Source organism: Hyla sarda, chromosome 3, assembly GCF_029499605.1.
Source record: "Hyla sarda isolate aHylSar1 chromosome 3, aHylSar1.hap1, whole genome shotgun sequence".
In the NCBI taxonomy this organism is placed as follows: Eukaryota; Metazoa; Chordata; class Amphibia; order Anura; family Hylidae; genus Hyla; species Hyla sarda.
In genome coordinates, this window is record NC_079191.1 from 425,777,629 (window position 1) to 425,805,593 (window position 27,965).

General features: G+C 46.5%; 1 protein-coding gene and 1 long non-coding RNA gene across 6 annotated transcripts in view; one reads left to right on the forward strand and one right to left on the reverse strand.

The window, feature by feature from the left end:
- MIA3 (MIA SH3 domain ER export factor 3) overlaps positions 1–27,965 on the forward strand; it is a 117,196-nt gene that overhangs the window by 12,931 nt on the left and 76,300 nt on the right. For all 5 annotated transcript variants that reach the window (XM_056568394.1, XM_056568392.1, XM_056568395.1 and 2 more), the window contains 4 exons: positions 7,966–8,052; positions 12,887–16,763; positions 17,267–17,812; positions 19,121–19,245. In XM_056568394.1, the coding sequence (XP_056424369.1) occupies positions 7,966–8,052; positions 12,887–16,763; positions 17,267–17,812; positions 19,121–19,245 (4,635 nt within the window). The remainder of the gene's footprint in view (positions 1–7,965; positions 8,053–12,886; positions 16,764–17,266; positions 17,813–19,120; positions 19,246–27,965) is intronic.
- LOC130363075 (uncharacterized) lies at positions 20–27,965 on the reverse strand. Its single transcript, XR_008891716.1, has 3 exons — positions 27,706–27,965; positions 22,875–23,023; positions 20–298 (listed from the first exon to the last, which is right to left on the reverse strand). It is a non-coding gene; the product is annotated as an uncharacterized LOC130363075 (long non-coding RNA).

Genomic DNA, 27,965 nt, shown 5'->3' on the forward strand with positions numbered 1-27,965 from the left:
TGTACAAAGATTCGTTTTTACATTCATGTTAGAAAGCTTCTATTTCTTTTGTGGTGGGAACCGTCCACATGTTGGGTGTTGATAAGATGAAGGTCACTAGTGATGTGTGAGGCACCGATGGTGCGGTGGGTGCACAGTGCGGAACGCTATTATTAGCGGTGATACCGCGTGATGGTTTGTGGCGTGCCGTGCGGTTTCCTGTCTGATCAGAGGACTTCATGATGTTCTCCGGAGAGGGATATATTTAGCCTTCACTTCTTCTGGCAGGTTGGTAGTGTCAGCTCTTCATACTGTTTACCTAGGTGTCAGATACCAAAGGATGAAAACTAGAGCCGGGGCAAAGAGATTTCAGTATTTTAATAAAATTCTGCCCCATATTTAAGACCTATATTAAGGTGCCTATATTTTGAATGCACTGATATGTGGGTCCAGGCTGTTTAGCTCACAGAGCATTGTCTAGACTGGATGCAATTGTATCACTTCTAAGCTGAGAGCAGGACTAGCTATGTACAATGTATCAGTCTGGAGTCCAGGATGTTTAGCTCACAGAGCATTGTCTGGACTATATATACAATTGTATCACTTCTAAGCTGAGAGCAGGACTAGCTATGTACAATGTATCAGTCTGGAGTCCAGTATGTTTAGCTCACAGAGCATTGTCTGGACTATATATACAATTGTATCACTTCTAAGCTGAGAGCAGGACTAGCTATGTACAATGTATCAGTCTGGAGTCCAGGATGTTTAGCTCACAGAGCATTGTCTAGACCGGTTATTCCCATCTAGGGTGCCTCCAGCAGTTGCAAAACTACAACTCCCAGCATGCCCGGACAGCCGTTGGCTGTCCGGGCATGCCGGGAGTTGTAGTTTTGCAACAACTGGAGGCAACCTGGTTGAGAAACACTGGTCTAGACTGATCACTTGAGAACAGAACTAACTAACTATAGGTATTGTAGTCTCTCAATGTATAGAAAAGAATTCACGTACATATTCAGAATCATTCTAGTTATATAATATATTCTAGTCTAGTCTAATAGTGATCCCCGGTCAGTGCACAGTCTAGTGTAATAGTGATCCCCGGTCAGTGCACAGTCTAGTGTAATAGTGATCCCTGGTCAGTGCACAGTCTAGTGTAATAGTGATCCCTGGTCAGTGCACAGTCTAGTGTAATAGTGATCCCCGGTCAGTGCACAGTCTAGTGTAATAGTGATCCCCGGTCAGTGTACAGTCTAGTGTAATAGTGATCCCTGGTCAGTGCACAGTCTAGTGTAATAGTGATCCCCGGTCAGTGCACAGTCTAGTGTAATAGTGATTTGTCTGGTCAGTGTACAGTCTAGTGTAATAGTGATCCCCGGTCAGTGCACAGTCTAGTGTAATAGTGATCCCCGGGCAGTGTACAGTCTAGTGTAATAGTGATCCCCGGTCAGTGTACAGTCTAGTGTAATAGTGATCCCCGGTCAGTGTACAGTCTAGTGTAATAGTGATCCCCGGTCAGTGTACAGTCTAGTGTAATAGTGATCCCCGGTCAGTGTACAGTCTAGTGTAATAGTGATCCCCGGTCAGTGTACAGGCTAGTGTAATAGTGATCCCCGGTCAGTGCACAGTCTAGTGTAATAGTGATCCCCGGGCAGTGTACAGTCTAGTGTAATAGTGATCCCCGGTCAGTGTACAGTCTAGTGTAATAGTGATCCCCGGGCAGTGTACAGTCTAGTGTAATAGTGATCCCCGGTCAGTGTACAGTCTAGTGTAATAGTGATCCCCGGTCAGTGTACAGTCTAGTGTAATAGTGATCCCCGGTCAGTGTACAGTCTAGTGTAATAGTGATCCCCGGTCAGTGTACAGTTTAGTGTAATAGTGATCCCCGGTCAGTGCACAGTCTAGTGTAATAGTGATCCCCGGTCAGTGTACAGTCTAGTGTAATAGTGATCCCCGGTCAGTGTACAGTTTAGTGTAATAGTGATCCCTGGTCAGTGCACAGTCTAGTGTAATAGTGATCCCCGTTCAGTGCACAGTCTAGTGTAATAGTGATCCCCGGTCAGTGCACAGTCTAGTGTAATAGTGATCCCCGGTCAGTGTACAGTTTAGTGTAATAGTGATCCCCGGTCAGTACACAGTCTAGTGTAATAGTGATCCCCGGTCAGTGTACAGTCTAGTGTAATAGTGATCCCCGGTCAGTACACAGTCTAGTGTAATAGTGATCCCCTGGTCAGTGCACAGTCTAGTGTAATAGTGATCCCCGGTCAGTGTACAGTCTAGTGTAATAGTGATCCCCGGTCAGTGCACAGTCTAGTGTAATAGTGATCTCCTGCTCAGTGCACAGTCTAGTGTAATAGTGATCCCCGGTCAGTGTACAGTCTAGTGTAATAGTGATCCCCGGTCAGTGCACAGTCTAGTGTAATAGTGATCCCCTGATCTGTGCACAGTCTAGTGTAATAGTGATCCCCTGGTCAGTGCACAGTCTAGTGTAATAGTGATCTCCGGTCAGTGCACAGTCTAGTGTAATAGTGATCCCCGGTCAGTGTACAGTCTAGTGTAATAGTGATCCCCGGTCAGTGCACAGTCTAGTGTAATAGTGATCCCCGGTCAGTGCACTGTCTAGTGTAATAGTGATCCCCGGTCAGTGCACAGTATAGTGTAATAGTGATCCCCGGTCAGTGCACAGTCTAGTGTAATAGTGATCCCCGGTCAGTGTACAGTCTAGTGTAATAGTGATCCCCGGTCAGTGCACAGTCTAGTGTAATAGTGATCCCCTGGTCAGTGCACAGTCTAGTGTAATAGTGATCCCCGGTCAGTGTACAGTCTAGTGTAATAGTGATCCCCGGTCAGTGCACAGTCTAGTGTAATAGTGATCTCCTGCTCAGTGCACAGTCTAGTGTAATAGTGATCCCCGGTCAGTACACAGTCTAGTGTAATAGTGATCCCCGGTCAGTGTACAGTCTAGTGTAATAGTGATCCCCGGTCAGTACACAGTCTAGTGTAATAGTGATCCCCTGGTCAGTGCACAGTCTAGTGTAATAGTGATCCCCGGTCAGTGTACAGTCTAGTGTAATAGTGATCCCCGGTCAGTGCACAGTCTAGTGTAATAGTGATCTCCTGCTCAGTGCACAGTCTAGTGTAATAGTGATCCCCGGTCAGTGTACAGTCTAGTGTAATAGTGATCCCCGGTCAGTGCACAGTCTAGTGTAATAGTGATCCCCTGATCTGTGCACAGTCTAGTGTAATAGTGATCCCCTGGTCAGTGCACAGTCTAGTGTAATAGTGATCTCCGGTCAGTGCACAGTCTAGTGTAATAGTGATCTCCGGTCAGTGCACAGTCTAGTGTAATAGTGATCCCCGGTCAGTGTACAGTCTAGTGTAATAGTGATCCCCGGTCAGTGCACAGTCTAGTGTAATAGTGATCCCCGGTCAGTGCACTGTCTAGTGTAATAGTGATCCCCGGTCAGTGCACAGTATAGTGTAATAGTGATCCCCGGTCAGTGTACAGTCTAGTGTAATAGTGATCCCCGGTCAGTACACAGTCTAGTGTAATAGTGATCCCCTGGTCAGTGCACAGTCTAGTGTAATAGTGATCCCCGGTCAGTGTACAGTCTAGTGTAATAGTGATCCCCGGTCAGTGCACAGTCTAGTGTAATAGTGATCTCCTGCTCAGTGCACAGTCTAGTGTAATAGTGATCCCCGGTCAGTGTACAGTCTAGTGTAATAGTGATCCCCGGTCAGTGCACAGTCTAGTGTAATAGTGATCCCCTGATCTGTGCACAGTCTAGTGTAATAGTGATCCCCTGGTCAGTGCACAGTCTAGTGTAATAGTGATCTCCGGTCAGTGCACAGTCTAGTGTAATAGTGATCCCCGGTCAGTGTACAGTCTAGTGTAATAGTGATCCCCGGTCAGTGCACAGTCTAGTGTAATAGTGATCCCCGGTCAGTGCACAGTCTAGTGTAATAGTGATCCCCGGTCAGTGCACAGTATAGTGTAATAGTGATCCCCGGTCAGTGCACAGTCTAGTGTAATAGTGATCCCCGGTCAGTGTACAGTCTAGTGTAATAGTGATCCCCGGTCAGTGCACAGTCTACTGTAATAGTGATCCCCGGTCAGTGTACAGTCTAGTCTAATAGTGATCCCCGGTCAGTGCACAGTCTAGTGTAATAGTGATCCCTGGTCAGTGCACAGTCTAGTGTAATAGTGATCCCTGGTCAGTGCACAGTCTAGTGTAATAGTGATCCCTGGTCAGTGCACAGTCTAGTGTAATAGTGATCCCCGGTCAGTGTACAGTCTAGTGTAATAGTGATCCCCGGTCAGTGCACAGTCTAGTGTAATAGTGATTTGTCTGGTCAGTGTACAGTCTAGTGTAATAGTGATCCCCGGGCAGTGTACAGTCTAGTGTAATAGTGATCCCCGGTCAGTGCACAGTCTAGTGTAATAGTGATCCCCGGGCAGTGTACAGTCTAGTGTAATAGTGATCCCCGGTCAGTGTACAGTCTAGTGTAATAGTGATCCCCGGTCAGTGTACAGTCTAGTGTAATAGTGATCCCCGGTCAGTGTACAGTCTAGTGTAATAGTGATCCCCGGTCAGTGTACAGTCTAGTGTAATAGTGATCCCCTGGTCAGTGTACAGTCTAGTGTAATAGTGATCCCCGGTCAGTGCACAGTCTAGTGTAATAGTGATCCCCGGGCAGTGTACAGTCTAGTGTAATAGTGATCCCCGGGCAGTGTACAGTCTAGTGTAATAGTGATCCCCGGTCAGTGTACAGTCTAGTGTAATAGTGATCCCCGGTCAGTGTACAGTCTAGTGTAATAGTGATCCCCGGTCAGTGTACAGTCTAGTGTAATAGTGATCCCCGGTCAGTGTACAGTCTAGTGTAATAGTGATCCCCGGTCAGTGTACAGTTTAGTGTAATAGTGATCCCCGGTCAGTGCACAGTCTAGTGTAATAGTGATCCCCGGTCAGTGTACAGTCTAGTGTAATAGTGATCCCCGGTCAGTGTACAGTTTAGTGTAATAGTGATCCCTGGTCAGTGCACAGTCTAGTGTAATAGTGATCCCCGTTCAGTGCACAGTCTAGTGTAATAGTGATCCCCGGTCAGTGCACAGTCTAGTGTAATAGTGATCCCCGGTCAGTGTACAGTTTAGTGTAATAGTGATCCCCGGTCAGTACACAGTCTAGTGTAATAGTGATCCCCGGTCAGTGTACAGTCTAGTGTAATAGTGATCCCCGGTCAGTACACAGTCTAGTGTAATAGTGATCCCCTGGTCAGTGCACAGTCTAGTGTAATAGTGATCCCCGGTCAGTGTACAGTCTAGTGTAATAGTGATCCCCGGTCAGTGCACAGTCTAGTGTAATAGTGATCTCCTGCTCAGTGCACAGTCTAGTGTAATAGTGATCCCCGGTCAGTGTACAGTCTAGTGTAATAGTGATCCCCGGTCAGTGCACAGTCTAGTGTAATAGTGATCCCCTGATCTGTGCACAGTCTAGTGTAATAGTGATCCCCTGGTCAGTGCACAGTCTAGTGTAATAGTGATCTCCGGTCAGTGCACAGTCTAGTGTAATAGTGATCCCCGGTCAGTGTACAGTCTAGTGTAATAGTGATCCCCGGTCAGTGCACAGTCTAGTGTAATAGTGATCCCCGGTCAGTGCACAGTCTAGTGTAATAGTGATCCCCGGTCAGTGCACAGTATAGTGTAATAGTGATCCCCGGTCAGTGTACAGTCTAGTGTAATAGTGATCCCCGGTCAGTGTACAGTCTAGTGTAATAGTGATCTCCGGTCAGTACACAGTCTAGTGTAATAGTGATCCCCGGTCAGTGTACAGTCTAGTGTAATAGTGCTCTCCGGTCAGTACACAGTCTAGTGTAATAGTGATCCCCGGTCAGTGCACAGTCTAGTGTAATAGTGATTCCCGGTCAGTGCACAGTCTAGTGTAATAGTGATCCCCGGTCAGTGCACAGTATAGTGTAATAGTGATCTCCGGTCAGTGCACAGTCTAGTGTAATAGTGATCCCCGGTCAGTGCACAGTCTAGTGTAATAGTGATCCCCGGTCAGTGCACAGTATAGTGTAATAGTGATCCCCGGTCAGTGTACAGTATAGTGTAATAGTGATCCCTGGTCAGTGCACAGTCTAGTGTAATAGTGATCCCCGGTCAGTGCACAGTATAGTGTAATAGTGATCCCCGGTCAGTGTACAGTATAGTGTAATAGTGATCCCTGGTCAGTGCACAGTCTAGTGTAATAGTGATCCCCGGTCAGTGTACAGTCGAGTGTAATAGTGATCCCCGGTCAGTGTACAGTCTAGTGTAATAGTGATCCCCGGTCAGTGCACAGTCTAGTGTAATAGTGATCCCCGGTCAGTGTACAGTCTAGTGTAATAGTGATCCCCGGTCAGTGCACAGTCTAGTGTAATAGTGATCCCCGGTCAGTGCACAGTCTAGTGTAATAGTGATCCCAGGTCAGTGCACAGTATAGTGTAATAGTGATCCCCGGTCAGTGTACAGTCTAGTGTAATAGTGATCCCCGGTCAGTGCACAGTCTAGTGTAATAGTGATCCCAGGTCAGTGCACAGTATAGTGTAATAGTGATCCCTGGTCAGTGCACAGTCTAGTGTAATAGTGATCCCCGGTCAGTGCACAGTCTAGTGTAATAGTGATCCCTGGTCAGTGTACAGTCTAGTGTAATAGTGATCCCCGGTCAGTGCACAGTATAGTGTAATAGTGATCCCCGTCCAGTGCACAGTCTAGTGTAATAGTGATCCCAGGTCAGTGAACAGTCTAGTGTAATAGTGATCCCCGGTCAGTGCACAGTATAGTGTAATAGTGATCCCCGGTCAGTGTACAGTATAGTGTAATAGTGATCCCCGGTCAGTGTACAGTCTAGTGTAATAGTGATCCCCGGTCAGTTCACAGTCTAGTGTAATAGTGATCCCCGGTCAGTGCACAGTCTAGTGTAATAGTGATCCCCTGGTCAGTGCACAGTCTAGTGTAATAGTGATCCCCTGGTCAGTGCACAGTCTAGTGTAATAGTGATCCCCGGTCAGTGTACAGTCTAGTGTAATAGTGATCCCCGGTCAGTGCACAGTCTAGTGTAATAGTGATCCCCGGTCAGTGTACAGTCTAGTGTAATAGTGATCCCCGGTCAGTGCACAGTCTAGTGTAATAGTGATCCCCGGTCAGTGTACAGTCTAGTGTAATAGTGATCCCCGGTCAGTGTACAGTCTAGTGTAATAGTGATCCCCGGTCAGTGCACAGTCTAGTGTAATAGTGATCCCGGTCAGTACACAGTCTAGTGTAATAGTGATCCCCCGGTCAGTGTACAGTCTAGTGTAATAGTGATCCCCGGTCAGTTCACAGTCTAGTGTAATAGTGATCCCCGGTCAGTGCACAGTCTAGTGTAATAGTGATCCCCTGGTCAGTGCACAGTCTAGTGTAATAGTGATCCCCTGGTCAGTGCACAGTCTAGTGTAATAGTGATCCCCGGTCAGTGCACAGTCTAGTGTAATAGTGATCCCCTGGTCAGTGCACAGTCTAGTGTAATAGTGATCCCGGTCAGTACACAGTCTAGTGTAATAGTGATCCCCCAGTCAGTGTACAGTCTAGTGTAATAGTGATCCCCTGGTCAGTGCAAAGTCTAGTGTAATAGTGATCCCGGTCAGTACACAGTCTAGTGTAATAGTGATCCCCCGGTCAGTGTACAGTCTAGTGTAATAGTGATCCCCGTCCAGTGCACAGTCTAGTGTAATAGTGATCCCAGGTCAGTGAACAGTCTAGTGTAATAGTGATCCCCGGTCAGTGAACAGTCTAGTGTAATAGTGATCCCTGGTCAGTGCACAGTCTAGTGTAATAGTGATCCCCGGTCAGTGCACAGTCTAGTGTAATAGCTATCACCAGTGCTCCGTCAAGTAAATAGTTGTTCAGATCTTTAAAAAATTCCTTTGTATATAATAATATGTAGTTTCATAATCCCCTTTTTTTTTCAGGTGGGCACTTATTTTGGATATTTCCCAAAGGATCTTGTAGATATTAAACAAGTTTACACAACAGATGAGCTGGAGCTGCCCACAGATGTAAGTATTTCTGCTTGTTGGCTCTGACCTAATGGAAGGCGGCGGCGGAATCTTTACATTGGGGGTCAGGATTTATAAAAAATATGCAAGGAAAAAGCATTCAGTTCAATTAATGCAGTGAGTTTGGTCTCTTCCCGGCCTGGCAGGAGACCAAACTCAGGAAATGCTTCTCTGCACTGAGCTTTGACAGCTGCACAGAGCCTCATTGAAAGCTGCAAAGAGCATCACTAAAACATGCATAGAGCCTCACTGAATGGTACACAGACTGAAAGCTGCACAGAGCCTGAGGTCTTTTATTCATAACAGCGCTCAGGGATGTGGAAATCCTATCGCATGACGCCCAGGACATGTAGTTCCAGGCGCCGGGCAGGTGAATTTTTCATAGATTTAGCCCTGTATCGGGCGAGCAGGGACAGACAGACTTCTCCCTTATTTTTCTTTAATGCCGGTGTGAGGCGCAGGAGCCGATGCTAGTCTGCACCTCACACCGGCGCTCAGGGTGTATGGAGGGGACGGCGTTGGCCCCCAGCTGATTTCAGTAGCCAGGGGCCGCTGCTCAGAGCCCCTCCCCCCAGCCGGCGTTTCTGCCTGTCTACGTGATTGTCCCTGGGAGCAGATCTGCAGACATGCGCTGCGCAGGCACAATTCTGCTCTGAGCCCCTGAGGTGCCGGTGTGAGGTGAAAAAAAATCACACCCATGAAAAATTCGGACCAAGCGAGGACAGAGCCCGAGGTCCGCACGTCTGCAGGAGATAATTAATCCACACCCCCTAATCCCCCACTCCCGGAGGATGGAGAGCGCAGCTCTGCATAATACAAGAAGAAAGGGGGAGAATGAGGAGGTACACAGCTCCTCCCCTCCCCCGTACACAGCTCCTCCCTCCCCCGTACACAGCTCCCCCGTACACAGCTCCCCCCCCCCCCGTACACTTCTCCTCCCCTCCCCCGGACACAGCTCCTCCACTCCCCCCGTACACAGCTCCTCCCCTTCCCCGTACACAGCTCCCCCCCCGTACACAGCTCCTCCCCTCCCCCCTAACACAGCTCCTCCCCTCCCCATACACAGCTCCTCCCCTCCTCCGTACACAGCTCCTCCCCCATACACAGCTCCTCCCCTCCCCGTACACAGCTCCTCCCCTCCCCGTACACAGCTCCTCCCCTCCCCCGTACACAGCTCCCCTCCATACACAGCTCCTCCCCTCCCCGTACACAGCTCCTCCCCCCCGTACAAAGCTCCTCCCCTCCCCCGTACACAGCTCCTCCCCTCCTCTGCTCTGTCTACACAAGACCTCACTTATCACGGGGAGGTTTCAAGTTTTCACGGGGGAAACACAGAGCGGGGGGAGGGGAGAGGACGTGTGTGAGGAGACTGCACTGTACGGGCTGGAGATTTCACCTCACACCGGCTCAGGTGAGGAGGCCGAGCATGCAGGCGGCGGGAAGGGTGGTTGTATATGTATGTAATGTATGATTGGGGGGGGTGTATTAGCGGTGGGTGTATGTATGATGTGTGCATATGTATGGTGTATGTGTCATGTGTATGTGTGATGTGTGTATGATTGATGTGTGTATGATGTGGGGTGGGCAGTGGCAGGTGTATGTATGATGTGTGCATATGTATGGTTTATATTTATGGTGTGAGTATGTGTATATATGATGTGTGTATGGTGTCTGTGTATGTGTGATTTGTATTTGTAATGTATGATGGGGGGGGGGCAGCGGCGGGTGTATGTATTTTGTGTCTATGTATGATGTATGTATGTAATGTATGATATAGGGGGCAGTGCCCGGTGTATGTATATGTGTATGTATGATATGTGTATGCATTTATGTTTTGTACAGGGGCGGACTCATAAGTGCTGCCACCAGTTGTGCTATCTAATTTTTTTAATTTATTTTTAGTGGCTTCTGGCCACCCGCACTAAATTGCACCCCCAGAATCCTGCCCCCTTCATACTCCCACAGATGCACGCAAACGCGCCCGAACCAAAACTACAACTCCCAGCATGTTGCACCATAACCTAAACTGTAGAACTATAAAGTGCAACATGCTGGGAGTTGTAGTTTTGGTTCAGGTCAGCTGCAGAGCCATAGGCTGCATCAGGGCATGCTGGGTGTTGTAGTTACTAACTGTAATTCCCAGTATTCCTTGACACAGCCTATGGCTCTGCAGCTGACAAGAACCAAAACTACAACTCCCAGCATGTTACACAATAACCTTAACTGTACTACTATACAGTGCAACACCCACAGAACCATAGGCTGCATCAGGGCATGCTGGGTGTTGTAGTTATATAGTAACTAAATGCAACGTAATGACACATAAATTAGAGTAAATAAAATGCACCACACAAACTGAAGAAGCAGAACCCCCCCCCCCCCAGTAACACAGCGCTGTTCAGTGGTTTCCAATCAAAAGACTCCATGTATAAGTCCCTATGAAGACTGAAAAATAGTGATTAAAATATTTTAAAAAGTGCGTATATATGTGAATAAGCCCCTTTCCTAATAAAAGTTCTGATAATAAATTGTTCTGATAAAAACTACAGATCACGGCACATAAGATTACCCTCATACATCCCTGTATATGGAAAAATTTGAGTTATGGGGGTCAGATGGGTGGGGGCGCAATTTTCTGGGCTACAGCTCTCCCACCACTAATAGCCTGGTATGCTGTGATCACCGTGGCCGCTATTAAACCATTAAATCACTGCTGTTAAAGTTGACAGCAGTGTCTAAAGGGATCTTATATCCATCCCTGGTGGTCTAGGGGGGGGGGGGATTGTACTATTTTGGTTGAAATTATTTTATCTACCAGGACAAGTGGATTTTCTTGAGGGACAAGTAGATTGTGTTCCGCTTTAGTCCCTTGGACAAGTAGTTTTTTTTTTAATTTCCACACCCCTGGTGCTACAACCATGTAAGGGCGGAAGTGGTCCCCCAGCAGGCTTCAGTGATGTCATGCCTGCTGGGGAATGCCCACTTTCTCCTGCTGGGAGACTGCACTATGTGATCAAGAAGAAAGGTAAGATACACAGCTTTTTAAAGCTCTGAAATTTTTTTAAGGAGGGAAGGGGTGTTAGGAGTAGTTAGTGAACATTGCCTGAGTTAGTTTTGAAAAGTTTATTTGGTGACAGGTACTTTTTAACATTATATGATGTATTTCTGATTCAGAACACAGAGTCCAATCCGTAAACAGTTAACTCCCTGTTTTAATATTTTAGTACTTTTAGGGTAGGGTCCCTGTATTTTGCTGCATATTTAGCTGTTGACTATTTTTTTACCCATTAAAGTCAGCAGAAAATACGCTGCAAAATACGGCACACGGGACCCTACTCTAACGCAGGTCAGGGTTTCCTTTGGATAGGGGATAAGGTGTCTGATCGTGGGGGGCCTACAGCTGGGACCCCCCGTGATCTCCGTGCAGCACCCGCATTCTATGGGGGGCTGCTTCTCCACTCTCTGGAAGCTCTTTTTTTCCAGGACTGAAGATGTGACTCCCCCTCCCATAGACATGAATGCAGGGGGTGTGGCGTGATGTCGCGAGGGGGCGAGACGTTGCGTCACATCTCAATGGCGCCCCCTCCCATAGACATGAATGACGTGTGACGTCCCCTCCCATAGACATGAATGGAGGCAGGGTGGTGTGATGTCATGAGGGGCCTAGTGTTACGTCACGTCTCCATGACCCCCCCCCTCCCATAGACATGAATGACGTGTGACGCCCCCTCCCATAAACATGAATGATGTGTGACGCCTCCTCCCATAGATATGAATGACGTGTGACTCCCCCTCCCATAGACATGAATGACGTGTGACTCCCCCTCCCATAAACATGAATGACGTGTGACGTCCCCTCCCATAGACATGAATGGAGGCAGCGTCGTGTGATGTCATGAGGGGCCTAGTGTTACGTCACGTCTCCATGATCCCCCCCCCCCATAGACATGAATGACGTGTGACGTCCCCTCCCATAGACATGAATGACGTGTGACGTCCCCTCCCATAGACATGAATGACGTGTGACATCCCCTCCCATAGACATGAATGACGTGTGACGCCTCCTCCCATAGACATAAATGACATTTGACTCCCCCCCTCCCATAGACATGAATGACGTGTGACTCCCCCACCCATAGACACGAATGACGTATGACTCCCCCTCCCATAGACATGAATGACGTGTGACTCCCCCACCCATAGACAGGAATGACGTATGACTCCCCCTCCCATAGACATGAATGACATGTGACTACCCCTTCCATAGTCATGAATGACATGTGATTACCCCTCCCATAGAGATGAATGACGTATGACTCCCCCTCCCATAGACATGAATGACGTGTGACGCCTCCTCCCATAAACATGAATGACATTTGACTCCCCCTCCCATAGACATGAATGACGTGTGACTCCCCCTCCCATAGACATGAATGACGTGTGACTATCCCTCCCATAGACATGAATGGAGGGGGCTTGGCGTTACGTCATGTCTCCATTACCGGAAGCAAAGAGCTTTCCAAGACTGAAGACTGGGGTCCCAGTGGCGGGCCTACGGCGATCAGACATCATATCCTTTGGATAGGGGATAAGATGTTTATGGCCGGAATACCCTTTATGGTCTATTAACACGTACAGTATTCTGTGCACATTTAATGCGCAGGATTTTCTGCTGCAGATTTCAATGTAAACTGAATAACTGAACACAGCATCAGATCTGCGCAGAATACTGTACGTGTGAATAGATGCTTAATCTTCCAGATTGGAGATTTTAATGAATTCACATTGTAACATTTCTGGCAGCATGGTTATTATTTTTTTTCTTCTTTTTCAGGATACAGATTTTGTTTGTTTCGAGGACGGAAGTGATAACTTTGCTAGTTACGATGTTGATGAACTTTTAAACAAACAAAAAGGAAGCACAATGGGTAGTGAAACATCACCAGAGGGATCACCTTCTCCAGAGATGGAAACACCACCTGTGAAGGAATCTTCTCCAACTTCTGAATCCCCTTCAGAAGAAGAAACTGGTACAGAGGATGAAGCCACAAAAGACGAGCTTGAGGCACCACTAAATGATCCTTCTGCTTCAGAACCTGAAATTCCAAATTTAGATCAACCTGATCCAATATCAGAAACCACACTGGATGATCCTTCAGCTTCAGAATCTGAAGACCCCTCAACTTTGGAGCCTGAAAATGAGTTAGAAAGTGATTCTGAGTCTGATAACGTACAAGAAGAGCCACCTCCTTCAGATTCCGAGACGTCAAAAGGGCTTCCTTCTGCCTCAGAATCCCTAGACGTCCCCATACCTGAACACCAAGAAAAAGTTGAAGACCACCTAGAAAGCTCAGAAGACAAAACTGAGTTGAGCAAGAAGGCAGGTAAAGAACCAGCTGAAAGTGTGGTTTCCCCAGAAGATAAGAATGTACCTAGTCCCATTGTAAATATTCCCCCCAAAAATTCTCAGGAAGGCAGCATTGCACAAGATGCATTAAACACGAAAAGTGAATCCCAAGTGCCAGTTAGTGAACAAGCCAAAAATGACAGCATTTCTCAGGGAGAACCTAGTGAACCTGAAGAAGAAAACAAGAACTTTGAGTCCTATACCCTGCTGGACAAGGAAAAGATACCAAAATTGAGGACCAGAGTTGGCTCGACAGGCGATGCTGTTGTGTCTGATGACGTAGAAACTAGAAGAGTAACAATGAATGATGAATATCTTTATGAAGATGTGGATAGAGATGATAAACCCTATGAAGGAGACTTGGAAGAGGACCTCAGTGAAGAGTCCATTGAACCCCCTTTGCTATCTTTTGAAAACTCTGATGTGAAGAAAAAAAATGAAAAGAATAAGGACTTTGAATCCTATACCGATATAGACAAGGAAGTTATTTTAAAATTGAAGACCAAAGTTGGAACAACAGGCGATGCTGTTGTGACTGATGATGAAGAGACTAGAAGGGTTACATCTGATGATAAATATCTTGATGAAGATGAGGACAGAGGGGATGAACCCCATAAAGCAGAATATGAAGAGGAACCTAGTGAAGAGTCCACTGAACCTCCTTTGTTATCTTTCCAAGAATCTGATGTGAAGGAAAAAAAAGAAAAGTCTAAGGACTTTGACTCCTATTCCCTAATAGACAAGGATGTTATTCCAAAATTGAAAACCAAAATTGGCTCAACAGGCGATGCCATTGTGTCTGAGGATGAGGAGACTAAACGTGTTACTTTGCATGATAAATATCTTGATGAAGACGAGGATAGAAAGGATAAACCCGACGACGCTGAATTTGAAGAGGACTTTGATGAAGAGTCCATGAGCCCTCTTTTATTATCTTTCGAAAGATCTGATGTGGGGAAACAAGAAGTAGAGAATAAGGACTTTGAATCCTATACCCTTATAGATGAGGAAGTTATTCCGAAATTACAGACTAAAATTGGCTCAACAGGCGATGCTGTTGTATCTGATGATGAGGAGACCAGAAGAGTTACATTGGATGATAAATATCTTGATCAAAATGAGGATAGAAAGGATGAGCCCCCTGAAGCAGACCTTGAAAAGGGCGTTACTGAAGAGTCAATGGAACCCCCTTTGCTATCTTTTGAAGAATCTGATGTCAAGTTATTTGATCAGAAGATTTTTGAAAATGATTCTTCCTCTAGAACCCCGCTTGAAGCAAAAACAACACCTCCTGAAGAGGAGGTGAATGTCTCTGTAGGTCATGCAACACCGCTAAAGCAAGAAAAAAACATACTGACCTCATGGGGAGACACCATCTTTGCCATTGTCAGTGGTGGGGAACACACAAGGGACGTCACTGATGTTGATGACCCCGATTCTGAGGAAGAGGAAGATGAAGAACCAGTTGAAGACTTGGAAGAAGACAACAATGTGTATTTACTTGGTATGGAGAAAAACAGTGTTAGGCATGAAAACTCAGAGCCACCTTTCGATGATGACCTGTATATTTTAGAAGAAGAACTGGTAGAGGAGACCTTGTCTGCTGTTGAGGGTGAGCAAGCTTTGCAAACCGAACCAAAGATCAACATCACTTCTAACAGCTCATCTGAAAATGCAGTTAAAGTGTCCTCTGATGATAGAACTTCTCCCAATAGTGAAGGTGATGCAGAATCAATAACTGGAGAACAAGAAGTCCTACATCAATCTGGTAATGTAGATGTAAAAGTAGCAAGTGAATCCCCAGCCGAGAAAAAGGAAACTGAAAAAAACAATAATGGTTCAGAAGATATTCAACTAACATCTAAAGAGAAGGATGTATCTGCACAGGAGAAGGCCAAATTGGTGGAGGCTTCTGGGGCAACACTTTCCGAAACAGATGATAAAGAAACATTGGAAAATCCAAGCAAAGATCTTAAAGAAAACATAGAGAAAAAGATAGTGGACACAAACATTGACATTCTACATCAGGCAGCTTCAGAAGATAATGAAGAAAAGATTGAGAAGCTACGATTATCTGAGGAAACCAAGCTTGAAAAACCCCAAACCAGTGAGGATCAGGCTGGGGATGTAAAATCTGACTTGGGAAATCCCAAACCTACAAGTGATACGATCTTAGCTGAACCCCCAAAAGAAGGGGAAGATACACAGCAATCAATTTCTGTACCACAGGCTAAAGAGAATGAAGAGCAAACGTCAAATACAACAGAAGGGTCTACAGATAAGGATAATCCTGCTGGGAATCATTCAGGCAACTCAAACAAAGATGGTAATGGTTCACCCAAACAAGAAGGGGGTACAGGAAATTCTGAGCTTCCAGGAAATCTGACCAACCCAGACTCATTGAAGTCAGATAATTCTGATGTAGGACGAAAAGTAGATAATAAGCAACTGGACAATGCAGACGGTATCTTACCAGACGTCCAAGAAGAAGAGAACTCGGAGGTGTATGAAGAAGAGACTGATGATGAAGAGACTGATGAGGAAAATGAGGATGGATTGTTAGAAGATGAAAATGCTGTTAATGCTACACGATCTAGGCAACTGGAAACTGACAGTGGAAACAATGTAGCGACATCAGAGTCTAACATCACGATGTCTGGAGAAAAGAAAGAAAGCCCATCTGAAAATGAAGGAAACACACAAGCTTCCATTGTAGAAAACATTGAGGATAAAAACCATACAGTGTCTGAACCAAATGAGGAAATAATGGAGACAACAAAAGGTGAAGAAAAAACGGCCGACAATCTGAATAAGAACACGGCTGAAGAAACCCAACAGGAGACACCAGAAGATGAGGAAAAGAAGGAGGCTTCTTATCTTGAAAGTATTACCTCCCTTTCCATAATGAGGGAATATATAGATGAAGTCCGCATAGCGCAGTTCACAAAGTACCTCAACCTTGACAACGTCATGAGACTGGAAGCCATGTTTCACGACATGGACTCTGAGATGAAGCGCGCACGAAAGGATAATGTACGCCTGGATTATATCGACAAAGCCCTGGACCAGATCTTAGAAATATCTGAAAGCAATATACTTGACTTTGTTGAGAGCGTCTTAGAGTCAAGAGAGGCAAATGGCGATGAGATCCATGTAACCGAGAAGGAAATGGTTGATGAGGAGGCAGCTTTACTGGATGATGTCCAGGAGATTTCCTATAGGCTCCGACAGAAACATTCAAGTTTCAGTGACAGCTCTGTGCTTGTGCCAGGAGCTCAGGACCCAGATGTGGTGGAAAAAGAAGGTAAGAATAGTTGTCTTCTTGCTGACCACCATTCGGACTTGACAGAGAAAGGGGATTGTCCTCATGGTACACATCCCATTAAAGGGGTACTCCACTGGTCAGCGTTTGGAACATTTAGTTCTGAACGCTGTGTGTGCGGGAGTCGGCCACGCCCCCTGTAATGTCAGGTCACGCCCCCTCAATGCAAGTCTATGAGAGGGGGCGTGGCGGCCACCACGCCCACTCCCATAGACTTGCATTGAGGGGTCGTGACCTGATATCGCAAGTGGCGTGGTTGACTCCCGCGCACACAGCGTTCGGAACTAAATGTTCCAAAAGCTGGCCAGTGGACTACCCCTTTAAGGGGAAACCGTCAAAAAAACATGTGCTTTACTATAGTTTCAGTACAAGGTAAATCATAGGGTACCATGCTGGTCTTATAGCCGTCATTTATGGCCCAGTTTGATCATATGATGACGTGATATCATTCTTTGTATTTTTGACTATTAATTTTCTTTCTACAGACAAGACAGGAGTGGAAAATGTGAAAAAAGAGGACAGCCCAGAGTCTGAACAGAGCCCAGGGGAGACCACCACAGTACAAGACCCACAAGTGGATGAGACCTTAAAAACTAACAGTAAAGAGGAACCTACAATATCAGAGCCAAAAGTGGAGACCACCACAGTACAAGACCCACAAGTGGATGAGACCTTAAAAACCAACACTAAAGAGGAAACTTCAATATCTGAGCCCAAAGTGGAGACCACCACAGTACAAGACCCACAAGTGGATGAGACCTTAAAAACCAACACTAAAGAGGAAACTTCAATATCTGAGCCCAAAGTGGAGACCACCACAGTACAAGACCCACAAGTGGATGAGACCTTAAAAACTAGCACTAAAGAGGAACCTACAATATCAGAGCCGAAAGTGGAGGAGGCCACAGTACAACCACCAGAGAACCACAACAACGAACCAGAACTTGTCTCTCCCACTGAAGACCCGGTGGATTCAATCACACCTCAACCAGATGTAGACATATCTCATAGTGAGGAGAAACCTCAACCAGGTGAGAGGCCCACACAGTTATAGATTTCTACTAATCGTATATATGAGCCTCATCAGTCAGTATTATGTTGTAATAATTGTGTAGTTTTTTTTATTTTGTACAGTTTTCATTTCAAAGATAAATAAACATAGTATATACAAGAAGATATAAAGAAGATAAACTATACAAGCTGTACATGTATAATTATATACAGTATATACCCAGGTTATACCAGCATGGTCCATATCACTATATACAGTATGTATAACTTATACCAGCTGTACATATATATTATATACAGTATATACCCAGGTTATACCAGCATGGTCCATATCACTATATACAGGATATATAACTTATACCAGCTATACATATATATTATATATAGTATATACCAGGTTTTACCAGCATGGTCCATATCACTATATACAGGAGATATATAACTTATACCAGCTGTACATATATATTATATATAGTATATACCAGGTTATACCAGCATGGTCTGTATCTCTATATACAGGAGATATATAACTTATACCAGCTGTACATATATAACTTATACCAGCTGTGCATATAATATACCAGGTTATAGCAGCATGGTCCATATCAGTATATACAGAAGATATATAACTTATACCAGCTGTACATATATATTATATACAGTATATACCCGGGTTATACCAGCACGGTCCATATCACTATATACAGGAGATATATAACTTATACCAGCTGTACATATATAATTATATACAGTATATACCCGGGTTATACCAGCATGGTCCATATCAGTATATACAGGAGATATATAGGATGTTATACTCACCTGTCCCCGCCGCACCGGACTGTCACCGCTGCCCTGGATGTCGCCCTCCATCGCTGTCGCCGCGTCCCCGGGGTGTCCCCGCTGCTCCAGACCGTCTCTGCTGCCCTGGATCGTCGCTATTCATCGCCGTCATCACGTCGCTATGCACGCCGATCCGATTGGATGACGGGACGGCGTGTACAGCGATGTGATGACGCAAAGGAGAGCGCCGACGATGCAGGGTATCCCGAAGAGGATGGTCCGGAGCGCCGGTACAGACGAGTGACCCCCACCGGACCACACGGGGCACCTTAAACGGCTATCCGGTGGCAGCTGAAGCAGTCTGCGCTGCCGTATAGCCGTTTATGCGATGGCCCCGACATACAAAAGCATCGTATGTTGCTGCTGCCTCTGAGAGGCCATCGTATGTTGAAATGATCGTATGTCGGGGACATCGTAGGTCGGGGGGTCACTGTATAATTATATATAGTATATACCCAGGTTAACGCTTTCTTCTTTTTTTGCAGTCACCTCTGATGATGAAGCAGTAAATACAGAAGAGACAGAATTGCCCTCATTGTCCTCCGTGTTCTCTTCCATGGGCAGCGCTCTCCTTGCAACCAAGAAAAGTTTAGCCCCGGTTGCCAGCCTGGTAAGTCCTACACATAGGCCCTCATTCGCACCATCATAGAGTCCTCGTAGGTATCTGCACCATTTTAATACTTCTTTAAAACTAGCTGTGTTCCTAAAGCGCTGAAATTTAGGATACAGACGCCTTAGACTTGCTTCAGAAAAATGTTTATGCCCTGTTTGGGCTCACAGACCTCACAGATACTTTCTTCGACATTTTCAAGTGACATTCCCCTTTAAGGGTAGGATCACACGTAATGGATCCGCAGCATATTTTACACTGCGGATCCGCCAGTGACCCAACCCATTTTGTGCCTCCAGCTGTTGCCACCTCCTCTTCCAGCGACTCGCTCTCCCACTGGCCTGCTCGCAGCAACAATCCGCCGCTATGAGCAGCCACACAGGGGGCCTGCAAATCACGGAGTCCACTCAGACATCGTGGCTGCTCTGCGATGTCAGAGTGCACTCGGCGGCTCGCAGGCCCTCTGATTGGCTGCTCGTAACGGCGGATAACCGCTGCGAGCAGGCCAGGGGCGGGATGAGGCGGGGGAATGGTGGCAACAGCTGGAGGCACAAAATGGGTCAGATCCCCTGCGGATCCGCAGGGTAAAATACGCTGCGGATCCGTTACGTGTGACCCTACCCTAAAAGTTAAAACCGTAACGCACGTGTTGCAGATGTGGTGTTTATTGTAGACTGCCGTGTCTGGGTGAATTGCCATATTTGCAAAAAATGAAAGGAACAGCTGCAGCGCTGTGCTTCTCACACTGGGTGGAGCCCCATAGTTGTTGGTGGCATGCTGGGGGTTGTAGTTTTGCACTAGCTGGAGCAGTGTTCCCCAACCAGGGTGCCTCCAGCTGGTGCAAAACTACAACTCCCAGCATGCCCGGACAGCCGAAGGCTGTCCGGTCATGCTGGGAGTTGTAGTTTTGAAACAGCTGGAGGCACACTGGTTTGAAAACACTGGTCTAAAGGGATTTGCCTGGACTACAATATACAGATCTATTTCTGATCAGTAGGGGGTCTGACTTCCGGCATTCCTGTTAATCAGTTGACTGAAGGGGCAAGCATTCCTTTTGTTTTTATAGCGCCATACTTTTGGTAGTGTTATTGCCTGGTATTGCACCAGCTAAGTGAATGGGAGGGAACAACCAATAGTGGAGCCCATCTGATTGATAGGTCATTCATTTTGTAGTTCCGGAAAACTTTCTTAAGATAAACTAATGTGATAAATTGTTAGAATGTTGGCATGGACTGTGACCAGTGAGGAGGCCCATGTATGGCCATGTTCTGGCTATTGATGCTTCCAAGGATATTGTCTGTGTTGTCTTAGCAGGGCCTGACAAATTTATTATGAATCTAGTAGCCAGCAAAAAAAAGTTAGGAGCCAAGATGCCGCATGTCATGTAATGCAACGTTATGTGGCATAGAATGATCAGTCATAATTGTCCTCTCTCCCCTGTGTGTCACAGTCGTTAGTGTCCCCTCATCTCCCCCTGTGTTATAGTCATAATTGTCCTCTCTCCCCTGTGTGTCACAGTCATTAGTGTCCCCTCATCTCCCCCCTGTGTTATAGTCATAATTGTCCTCTCTCCCCTGTGTGTCACAGTCATTAGTGTCCCCTCATCTCCCCCTGTGTTATAGTCATAATTGTCCTCTCTCCCCTGTGTGTCACAGTCATTAGTGTCCCCTCATCTCCCCCCTGTTATAGTCATAATTGTCCTCTCTCCCCTGTGTGTCACAGTCATTAGTGTCCCCTCATCCTCCCCCCTGTTATAGTCATAAATGTTTTTTCCTTTCTCCCCTGTGTGTCACATTCATTAATGTTCCCTCATCTCCCCCTGTGTTATAGTCATAAGTGTTTTTTCCTCTTTCCCCTGTGTGTCACAGTCATTGCTGTCCCTTCTTTTACCTTCTGTGTGTCAGTTATCACTGTCCCTTCATCTCTCCCCTGCATGTCAGTCATCAATATCCTCCTCATCTCTCTCCTTCATGTCACAGTCATCAATGTCCTCCTCATCTCTCCCCTTCATGTCACAGTCATCAATGTCCTCCTCATCTCTCCCCTTCATGTCACAGTCATCAATGTCCTCCTCATCTCTCCCCTTCATGTCACAGTCATCAATGTCCTCCTCATCTCTCCCCTTCATGTCACAGTCATCAATGTCCTCCTCATCTCTCCCCTTCATGTCACAGTCATCAATGTCCTCCTCATCTCTCCCCTTCATGTCACAGTCATCAATGTCCTCCTCATCTCTCCCCTTCATGTCACAGTCATCAATGTCCTCATCTCTCCCCTTCATGTCACAGTCATCAATGTCCTCATCTCTCCCCTTCATGTCACAGTCATCAATGTCCTCCTCATCTCTCCCCTTCATGTCACAGTCATCAATGTCCTCATCTCTCCCCTTCATGTCACAGTCATCAATGTCCTCCTCATCTCTCCCCTTCATGTCACAGTCATCAATGTCCTCCTCATCTCTCCCCTTCATGTCACAGTCATCAATGTCCTCCTCATCTCTCCCTGTGTCAATCAGTACTGTCCCCTCATCTTCTCCCTGTGATTCAGTCTTTACTGTCCCCTCATCGTCCCCGTGTATCACAGACATTACTGTTCCCTGTATCTCCCTCCTGTGTGTCACAGTCATTCCCATCCCCTCATCTCCCCTGTGTGTCAGATTCATCACTTTCTTCTTATCTCCCCCCCTCCTTTAAAGGGGTACTCCACTAGAAAACATTTTTCTTTAAATCAACTGGTGACAGAAAGTTAAACGGATTTGTTAATTACTTCTATTTAAAAATCTTAATCTTTTTAGTACTTATCAGCTGCTGTATACTACAGAGGAAGTTCTTTTCTTTTTGAATTTCCTTTCTGTCTGACCACAGTGCTCTCTACTGACACCTCTGTCTGTGTTAGGAACTGTCCAGAGCAGGAGGGGTTTGCTATGGGGATTTGCTCCTAATCTGGACATTTCCTGTCATGGACAGAGGTGTCAGCAGAGAGCACTGTGGTCAGACAGAAAGGAAATTCAAAAAGAAAAGAACTTCCCCTGTAGTATACAGAAGCTGATAAATACTGGAAGGATTAAGATTTTTAAATAGAAATAATTTACAAATCTGTTTAACTTTCCGGCACCAGTTGATTTAAAGAAAAATGTTTTCCAGTAGAGTAACCCTTTGACTCCCCCCTGTGTGTCACAGTCATTACCGTCCCCTCAACTAACTGTTTTACTGACCTCTGTCTCCGTTCCCACGCTGATTCCCCCCCGTTCAGTCTCCGAGTATAGCAGCTGATGTCTTCGGTGTCACATGAATACCGCATTAAATCAGCAGCCTCTGATTTGTTGTGGCGTTCACCTCACACCCACCGTTTAACACCGGAGCGATGGCGGCAGACAGAGCGGAGGCGAGGGTAAGTAAAACAACAAACAATCCTTATTGGAAAGGATGTAGAAAAAAACACAACATTCTAAGTCGCCATAGCGACCTGGCATCTGGGATTTGTCTATCTCTGGTTTTGTCTAGTCCTATACATTCATGTCGACCGTCCATTAGGAGTGTTTTATGGTAAGAATTTCAGCAATAGTATTTAACGAATAGGCGCGGAATATTGGACCTATTGAGATTAAAGGTACACACTGTAATATTTACCCGGAGATCATATGACAGATATAATGGTTGTAATCTCCGTCCTGGAGGCTCGCTCGAGGCTTTCCGTGTCTTTCGTCGCACAGTCCCTGTAGTTCTGTGAAGACACACAAGGCAGCTCCACCTATTATACAGCGAGTCCTGGCAGAGATCTGTTGATGGTGTTTGATTAACGTAAATTAAGTTAATTTGCGGTTTCGGTGAACAGGAAAGTAAATAATGGCTTAATAATCCTTGGGTTGTCTGCTGGGTAAACATTGGGCCTCACAGTCCAAGACGCTGGTCTCCAGCTGTTGCAAAACTACAACTCCCAGCAGACAACTTGCTGGGAGTTGTAGTTTTGCAACAGCCAGAAAGCGAAAGGTTGAAGACCACTGTTATAAAACAACCGTAATTGTAACGCTGTTAATGATCTGACCATGAGCACTTGAATGCACTCGATGGCTTCCATTGGGGGAAACTAAATTAGGGTGGGTTCACATCACGGTTTGTCCCCACGGTTTCCGTGTACAGTTTTATATTTGAAACCGTATGCAACCGGATCGGAAACCATATCCATAAACAATGCATTGGAAACCATATTCAATCTGATGCATCCAGTTTCGTGCGGTTGGTTTGTAATACGTTCCCCCCCCCCCCCCCCCCCCCCCGCGTACTCAAAACTGTGTTCTACCACGGTTTTTGGTCTAGGTGAAAAACCATATTTTAACTGTATACGGTTGTTTTAACATGGAAGTCAATGAGAACCGTAGTGAACGGTATGTGTCTACGGTTCATTCTGGTTTTCCCTATATGGTGTTAAACTTTGCACTATGGATCGTCCGATATCGTTTTTTTAGGGCCGATACCGATAATGGGTGGAGGTTAGGGCCGATAGCCGATAACTTATACCGATATTCCGGTATAAGTTATCGGCTATTTATCCCCCCGCGACACCGCTGCAGATCATTGATTTAAAGAGGGCGCTTTAAATCAATGCACTGCAGTGGCTTTTGTGGTGCCATAGGCCGCCGCCGCTGCCACCACCCGCTTCTCTCCCCCTGCCTGTCCGGGGGTCCTGAGACCTATCACCGCCACCGCTCCCCCTGCCGCACCGCGCCTAAGGGTGCCTCCAGCTGTTGCAAAACTACTACTCCCAGCATGCCCGGACAGCCGTTGGCTGTTCGGGCATGCTGGGAGTTGTAGTTTTACAACAGCTGGAGGGCCTCAACAGCTGGAGGGCCTACTGTAGGTATAGTATATTATACAGACCCCCGTCCATCCCAGAACCCTGACTCCCCTTCCCAGTTGCTGCAGGGACCGTCCGGGGAGGGTGGTCCGGGCCATCCATCCTTCCTGTAGTGTCCGGCGGCATTCCGGGTGGAGGGTGAACCGGTCCGGGCTGTCCTTCTTCTCCGGGGGTCATCTTCTCCACTCCGGGCAGGCTCCGGCCTAGTAACGCTGCATAGACGCCGCTGCGCAGCGACGCACCTGACGTCACGGCGTAGCGGTGTCTATGCAGCGTACTAGGCCGGAGCCTGCCCGGAGTGGAGAAGAGGACCCCCGGAGAAGGACGACAGCCCAGACCGGTTAACCCTCCACCCGGAATGCCGCCGGACACTAAAGGAAGGATGGATGGCCCGGACCACCCCCATTACGGGTAAGTTAAATTTTTTTTTATTGACTCTGAGGGTGGGGGAGGGGCCCGACCGGTATAGCGGTATGGGCAAAAATCCATACCGTGGGAGAAAATAAAAACGGTATCCGGTTCATACCGGTATACCGCCCAGCACTACGATGGGGGGGTGCAACGCGGTTCTGGTGCGGGGGGCGGGGCATTATCGGCTTATCGGCAAGGTAATTGCCGATACCGATAATGCCCAAAATCGTGATTATCGGCCGATAATATCGGCCATACCGATAATCGGTCGATCCCTACTTTGCACATGCACATTGTGATTCCAAAGTCACACCCACCGATCAGCTGAAACTTTATCTAAAAAAAGAAAAAAAATCTTTAAACCGGATTTGATGTAATTCTTAAAGGGGTACTCCGGCACTAAGACATCTTATCCCCTATCCAAAGGATAGGGGATAAGATGCCCGATCGCGGGGGTCCCCTGTCACGCCCCCTCCCATAGGCTGCTTGCATTGAGGGGGCGGAGCGTGACGTCACACGGGGGCAAAGCCGTGACGTCACAATACTCCGGCCCCCGCGATCGGCAGTCATCAGACCCGGAGCGAACATGCTCCGGGGGCTGATGGTAATGGGGTGCTGTGTGAAAGATCACTGGGGTCCCCAAAGGATAGGGGATAAGATGTCTTAGTGCAGGAGTACCCCTTTAAAAACCGCATGCACCCGGACAAAAAAATTTCAAACTGTATACGGGTTCTTTTTTTGCACGCGGTTGCATACAGTTTGGTCTGGTTTTAAGGAATACGGTTTTGAAAAAAAAAATCTGATAGAAAACCGCGGGGACAAATCGTGGTGTGAACCCACCCTTAGAAAAATGCGCCAAAATTAAGTGAAAATGGTGCTGAAAACGTTGCTATATAACTTGCGCAAAATGTGTGTGTAGTTGCCATTGATAGTTGTGAAGGAATTGAGAAAATTGCTCAATTTTTCCACATATGTTTCATGTCTGTGCGTCAACCATGAGGTGCAGCGGAGAAAAAGGGCAGATTTACAACTTTTTTGGCATAATTCATTGAAAAATATAAAGTTATGACTAAACGCCGTCACTGCGCTACCTTTGTTAAAAAAAAAAAAAAAGATGATAATTGGGCCCCAGACTGCATCCGGCTCACCACGTCTTTCTGATAAGTAAAGTGACATAAACGGTGATGACGCTCCCATTTACGCCTTCGATGGGGGCGTTGTGACTTGAGCAAAACAAAAAAGGAGCTGTTGCCCATAGCAACCGATCGGCTGTACGTAAAAGCGCCATGTTATGCAACAGGGATGTTTATGCCTTTTACTGATATAGCATTTGCGGTATTGAGGGAGAGTTTTAGGCGCAATTTGTGCCACTTTTTTATTTTTTTAAAGTGTAACATGTTGTGACCTGTGCAAAACAAAATCTGAGCAGTTGCCCATAGCAACTAGATTGCTGCTTTCATTTTCCAAAGTATCCAGACTGATTGGTTGCTATAGACATGTACTTTGGTTGCTATGGGCAAGTGAGCGAAGTAGTTGCTTATAGCAACCAATCAGATTCCACCTTAAAAAAATATATAAGGTGGAATTTGATTGGTTCCTACAGGCGATCGTCTTTCTTGCCCATAACAACCAATGGCAGAACAGCTTTTCATGTTACATTACAACTTCCTGGCCTATAACGACCAATCAGATTCCATTTTTTTTTTCTCCATTTTTCATATTCTACTCTGGTTGCTATGGGTATCTGCCCTTTTCTTTCTTGCCCATAGCAACCAATCACAGAGCTGCTTTCAGTTCACATTCTGGCCTTGAAAAAATGAAAGCTGCGCTGTAATTGGTCGCAATCGGCAACAATGACCATAATTTTAAAAATTCTGCTCCAGTGAGTGCTGGGAGATGAAGGCATATGGCTGACACTGCATGTAGACCAGTGGTCTCCAAACTGTAGACCTCCAGGTGTTGCAAAACTACAACTCCCAGCATGCCCAGATAGACAATGGCTGATTTCAATGGGATTCTGCTGCATGGTGCACACTGCTGAATTTCCGCGGCAGATGTTTCTGCCGCAGAAATCCCTATTCCAGCATCTTGTCTATTCTTTCTGCAGATTCTGCTCGAAAAAGCATTGCCGTCTATGGGATGGCGCATTTCCGAGTAGTCCTAGCAGATTGTGCAAATGTGTGGAATGTCCTTCTGTGTTTTCTGGGTGGACGTTCCGCACATTTCCGGCCCTGTGAACCCAGCCATAAGGTAACCATTTCAATGCTGGAGTGTAACTTTCATCTATACTTTCTAGAACAGTTTTTTTTTTATATATGTAAATTAATATTCTGTTTTTACCATTCTATGGCTCTCCAGCTGTTGCAAAACTACAACTCCCATCATGCCCGGATAGCCAGAGGCTGTCCGGGCATGATGGGAATTGTAGTTTTGCGACAGCTGGCTTTCAAGCCATGATGGGAGTTGTAGTTTGGCAACAGTTGGCTGACAGGGCATGCTGGGAGTTGTAGTTTTGCAACAGCTGGCTTTCAGGCCATGATGGGAGTTGTAGTTTGGCAACAGCTGGCTGTCGGGGCATGCTGGGAATTGTAGTTTTGCAAGAGCTGGCTGTCAGGACATAATGGGAGTTTTACTTTTGCAACAGCTGGCTTCCAGGCCATGATGGGAGTTGTAGTTTTGCAACATCTAGTTTTCAGGCCATGATGGGAGTTGTAGTTTTGCAAGAGCTGGCTGTCAGGAGTCAGGACATGATGGGAGTTGTAGTTTTGCAACAGCTGGGTGTTAGGGCATGCTGGGAATTGTAGTTTTGCAACAGTTGGCTGTCATGCTGGGAGTTGTAGTTTGTAGTAGTTTTTAAACCGTTAGCTGTCCTGGTATGCTGGATGCCACAGGTCGGGGAGCAATGTTCTCTTTAGTTTCCTACATATTGGGGCAGATTCATTAAGACCTGTGCTGAGGAGAAGTCAACCGGTTGCCCATAGCAACTAATCACATCGCTTCTTTTATTTCTCAGAGGCCTTTTCAAAAATGAAAGTAGCGATCTGATTGGTTGCTATGGACAACTGGTTGACTTCTATGCACAAGTTTTGATGAGTCTCCCCCATTATCCTTTATTTTATAAGGCTGGAAGGGTCTGTGCAGGTGTCAGGAGTTTTAGCACGTGATTCTGAGCAAAACAGGTCAGCTGATCCTGACATAAAACTACAATATCCGACATGCACTGCGGGCCGCGTCAGCTCCGACCATAGAGAGAGAATTGTGTAGATATAGAAGGGCTCCTGTCGTGTTCGGGCGCCGACGGTGTTAATGATCCGGACTGTAGGCTGATAACGGTCACCTGTGGCCACGCCTACTTCCGGGTTGTCGCCACCTATTGACGTCACCGTATCCGGGTCCTGCCGGGAGCCTCAGTGGTGACGTGTTGTTATGACAGGAGGCGAAGTTCAGAGCAGCTG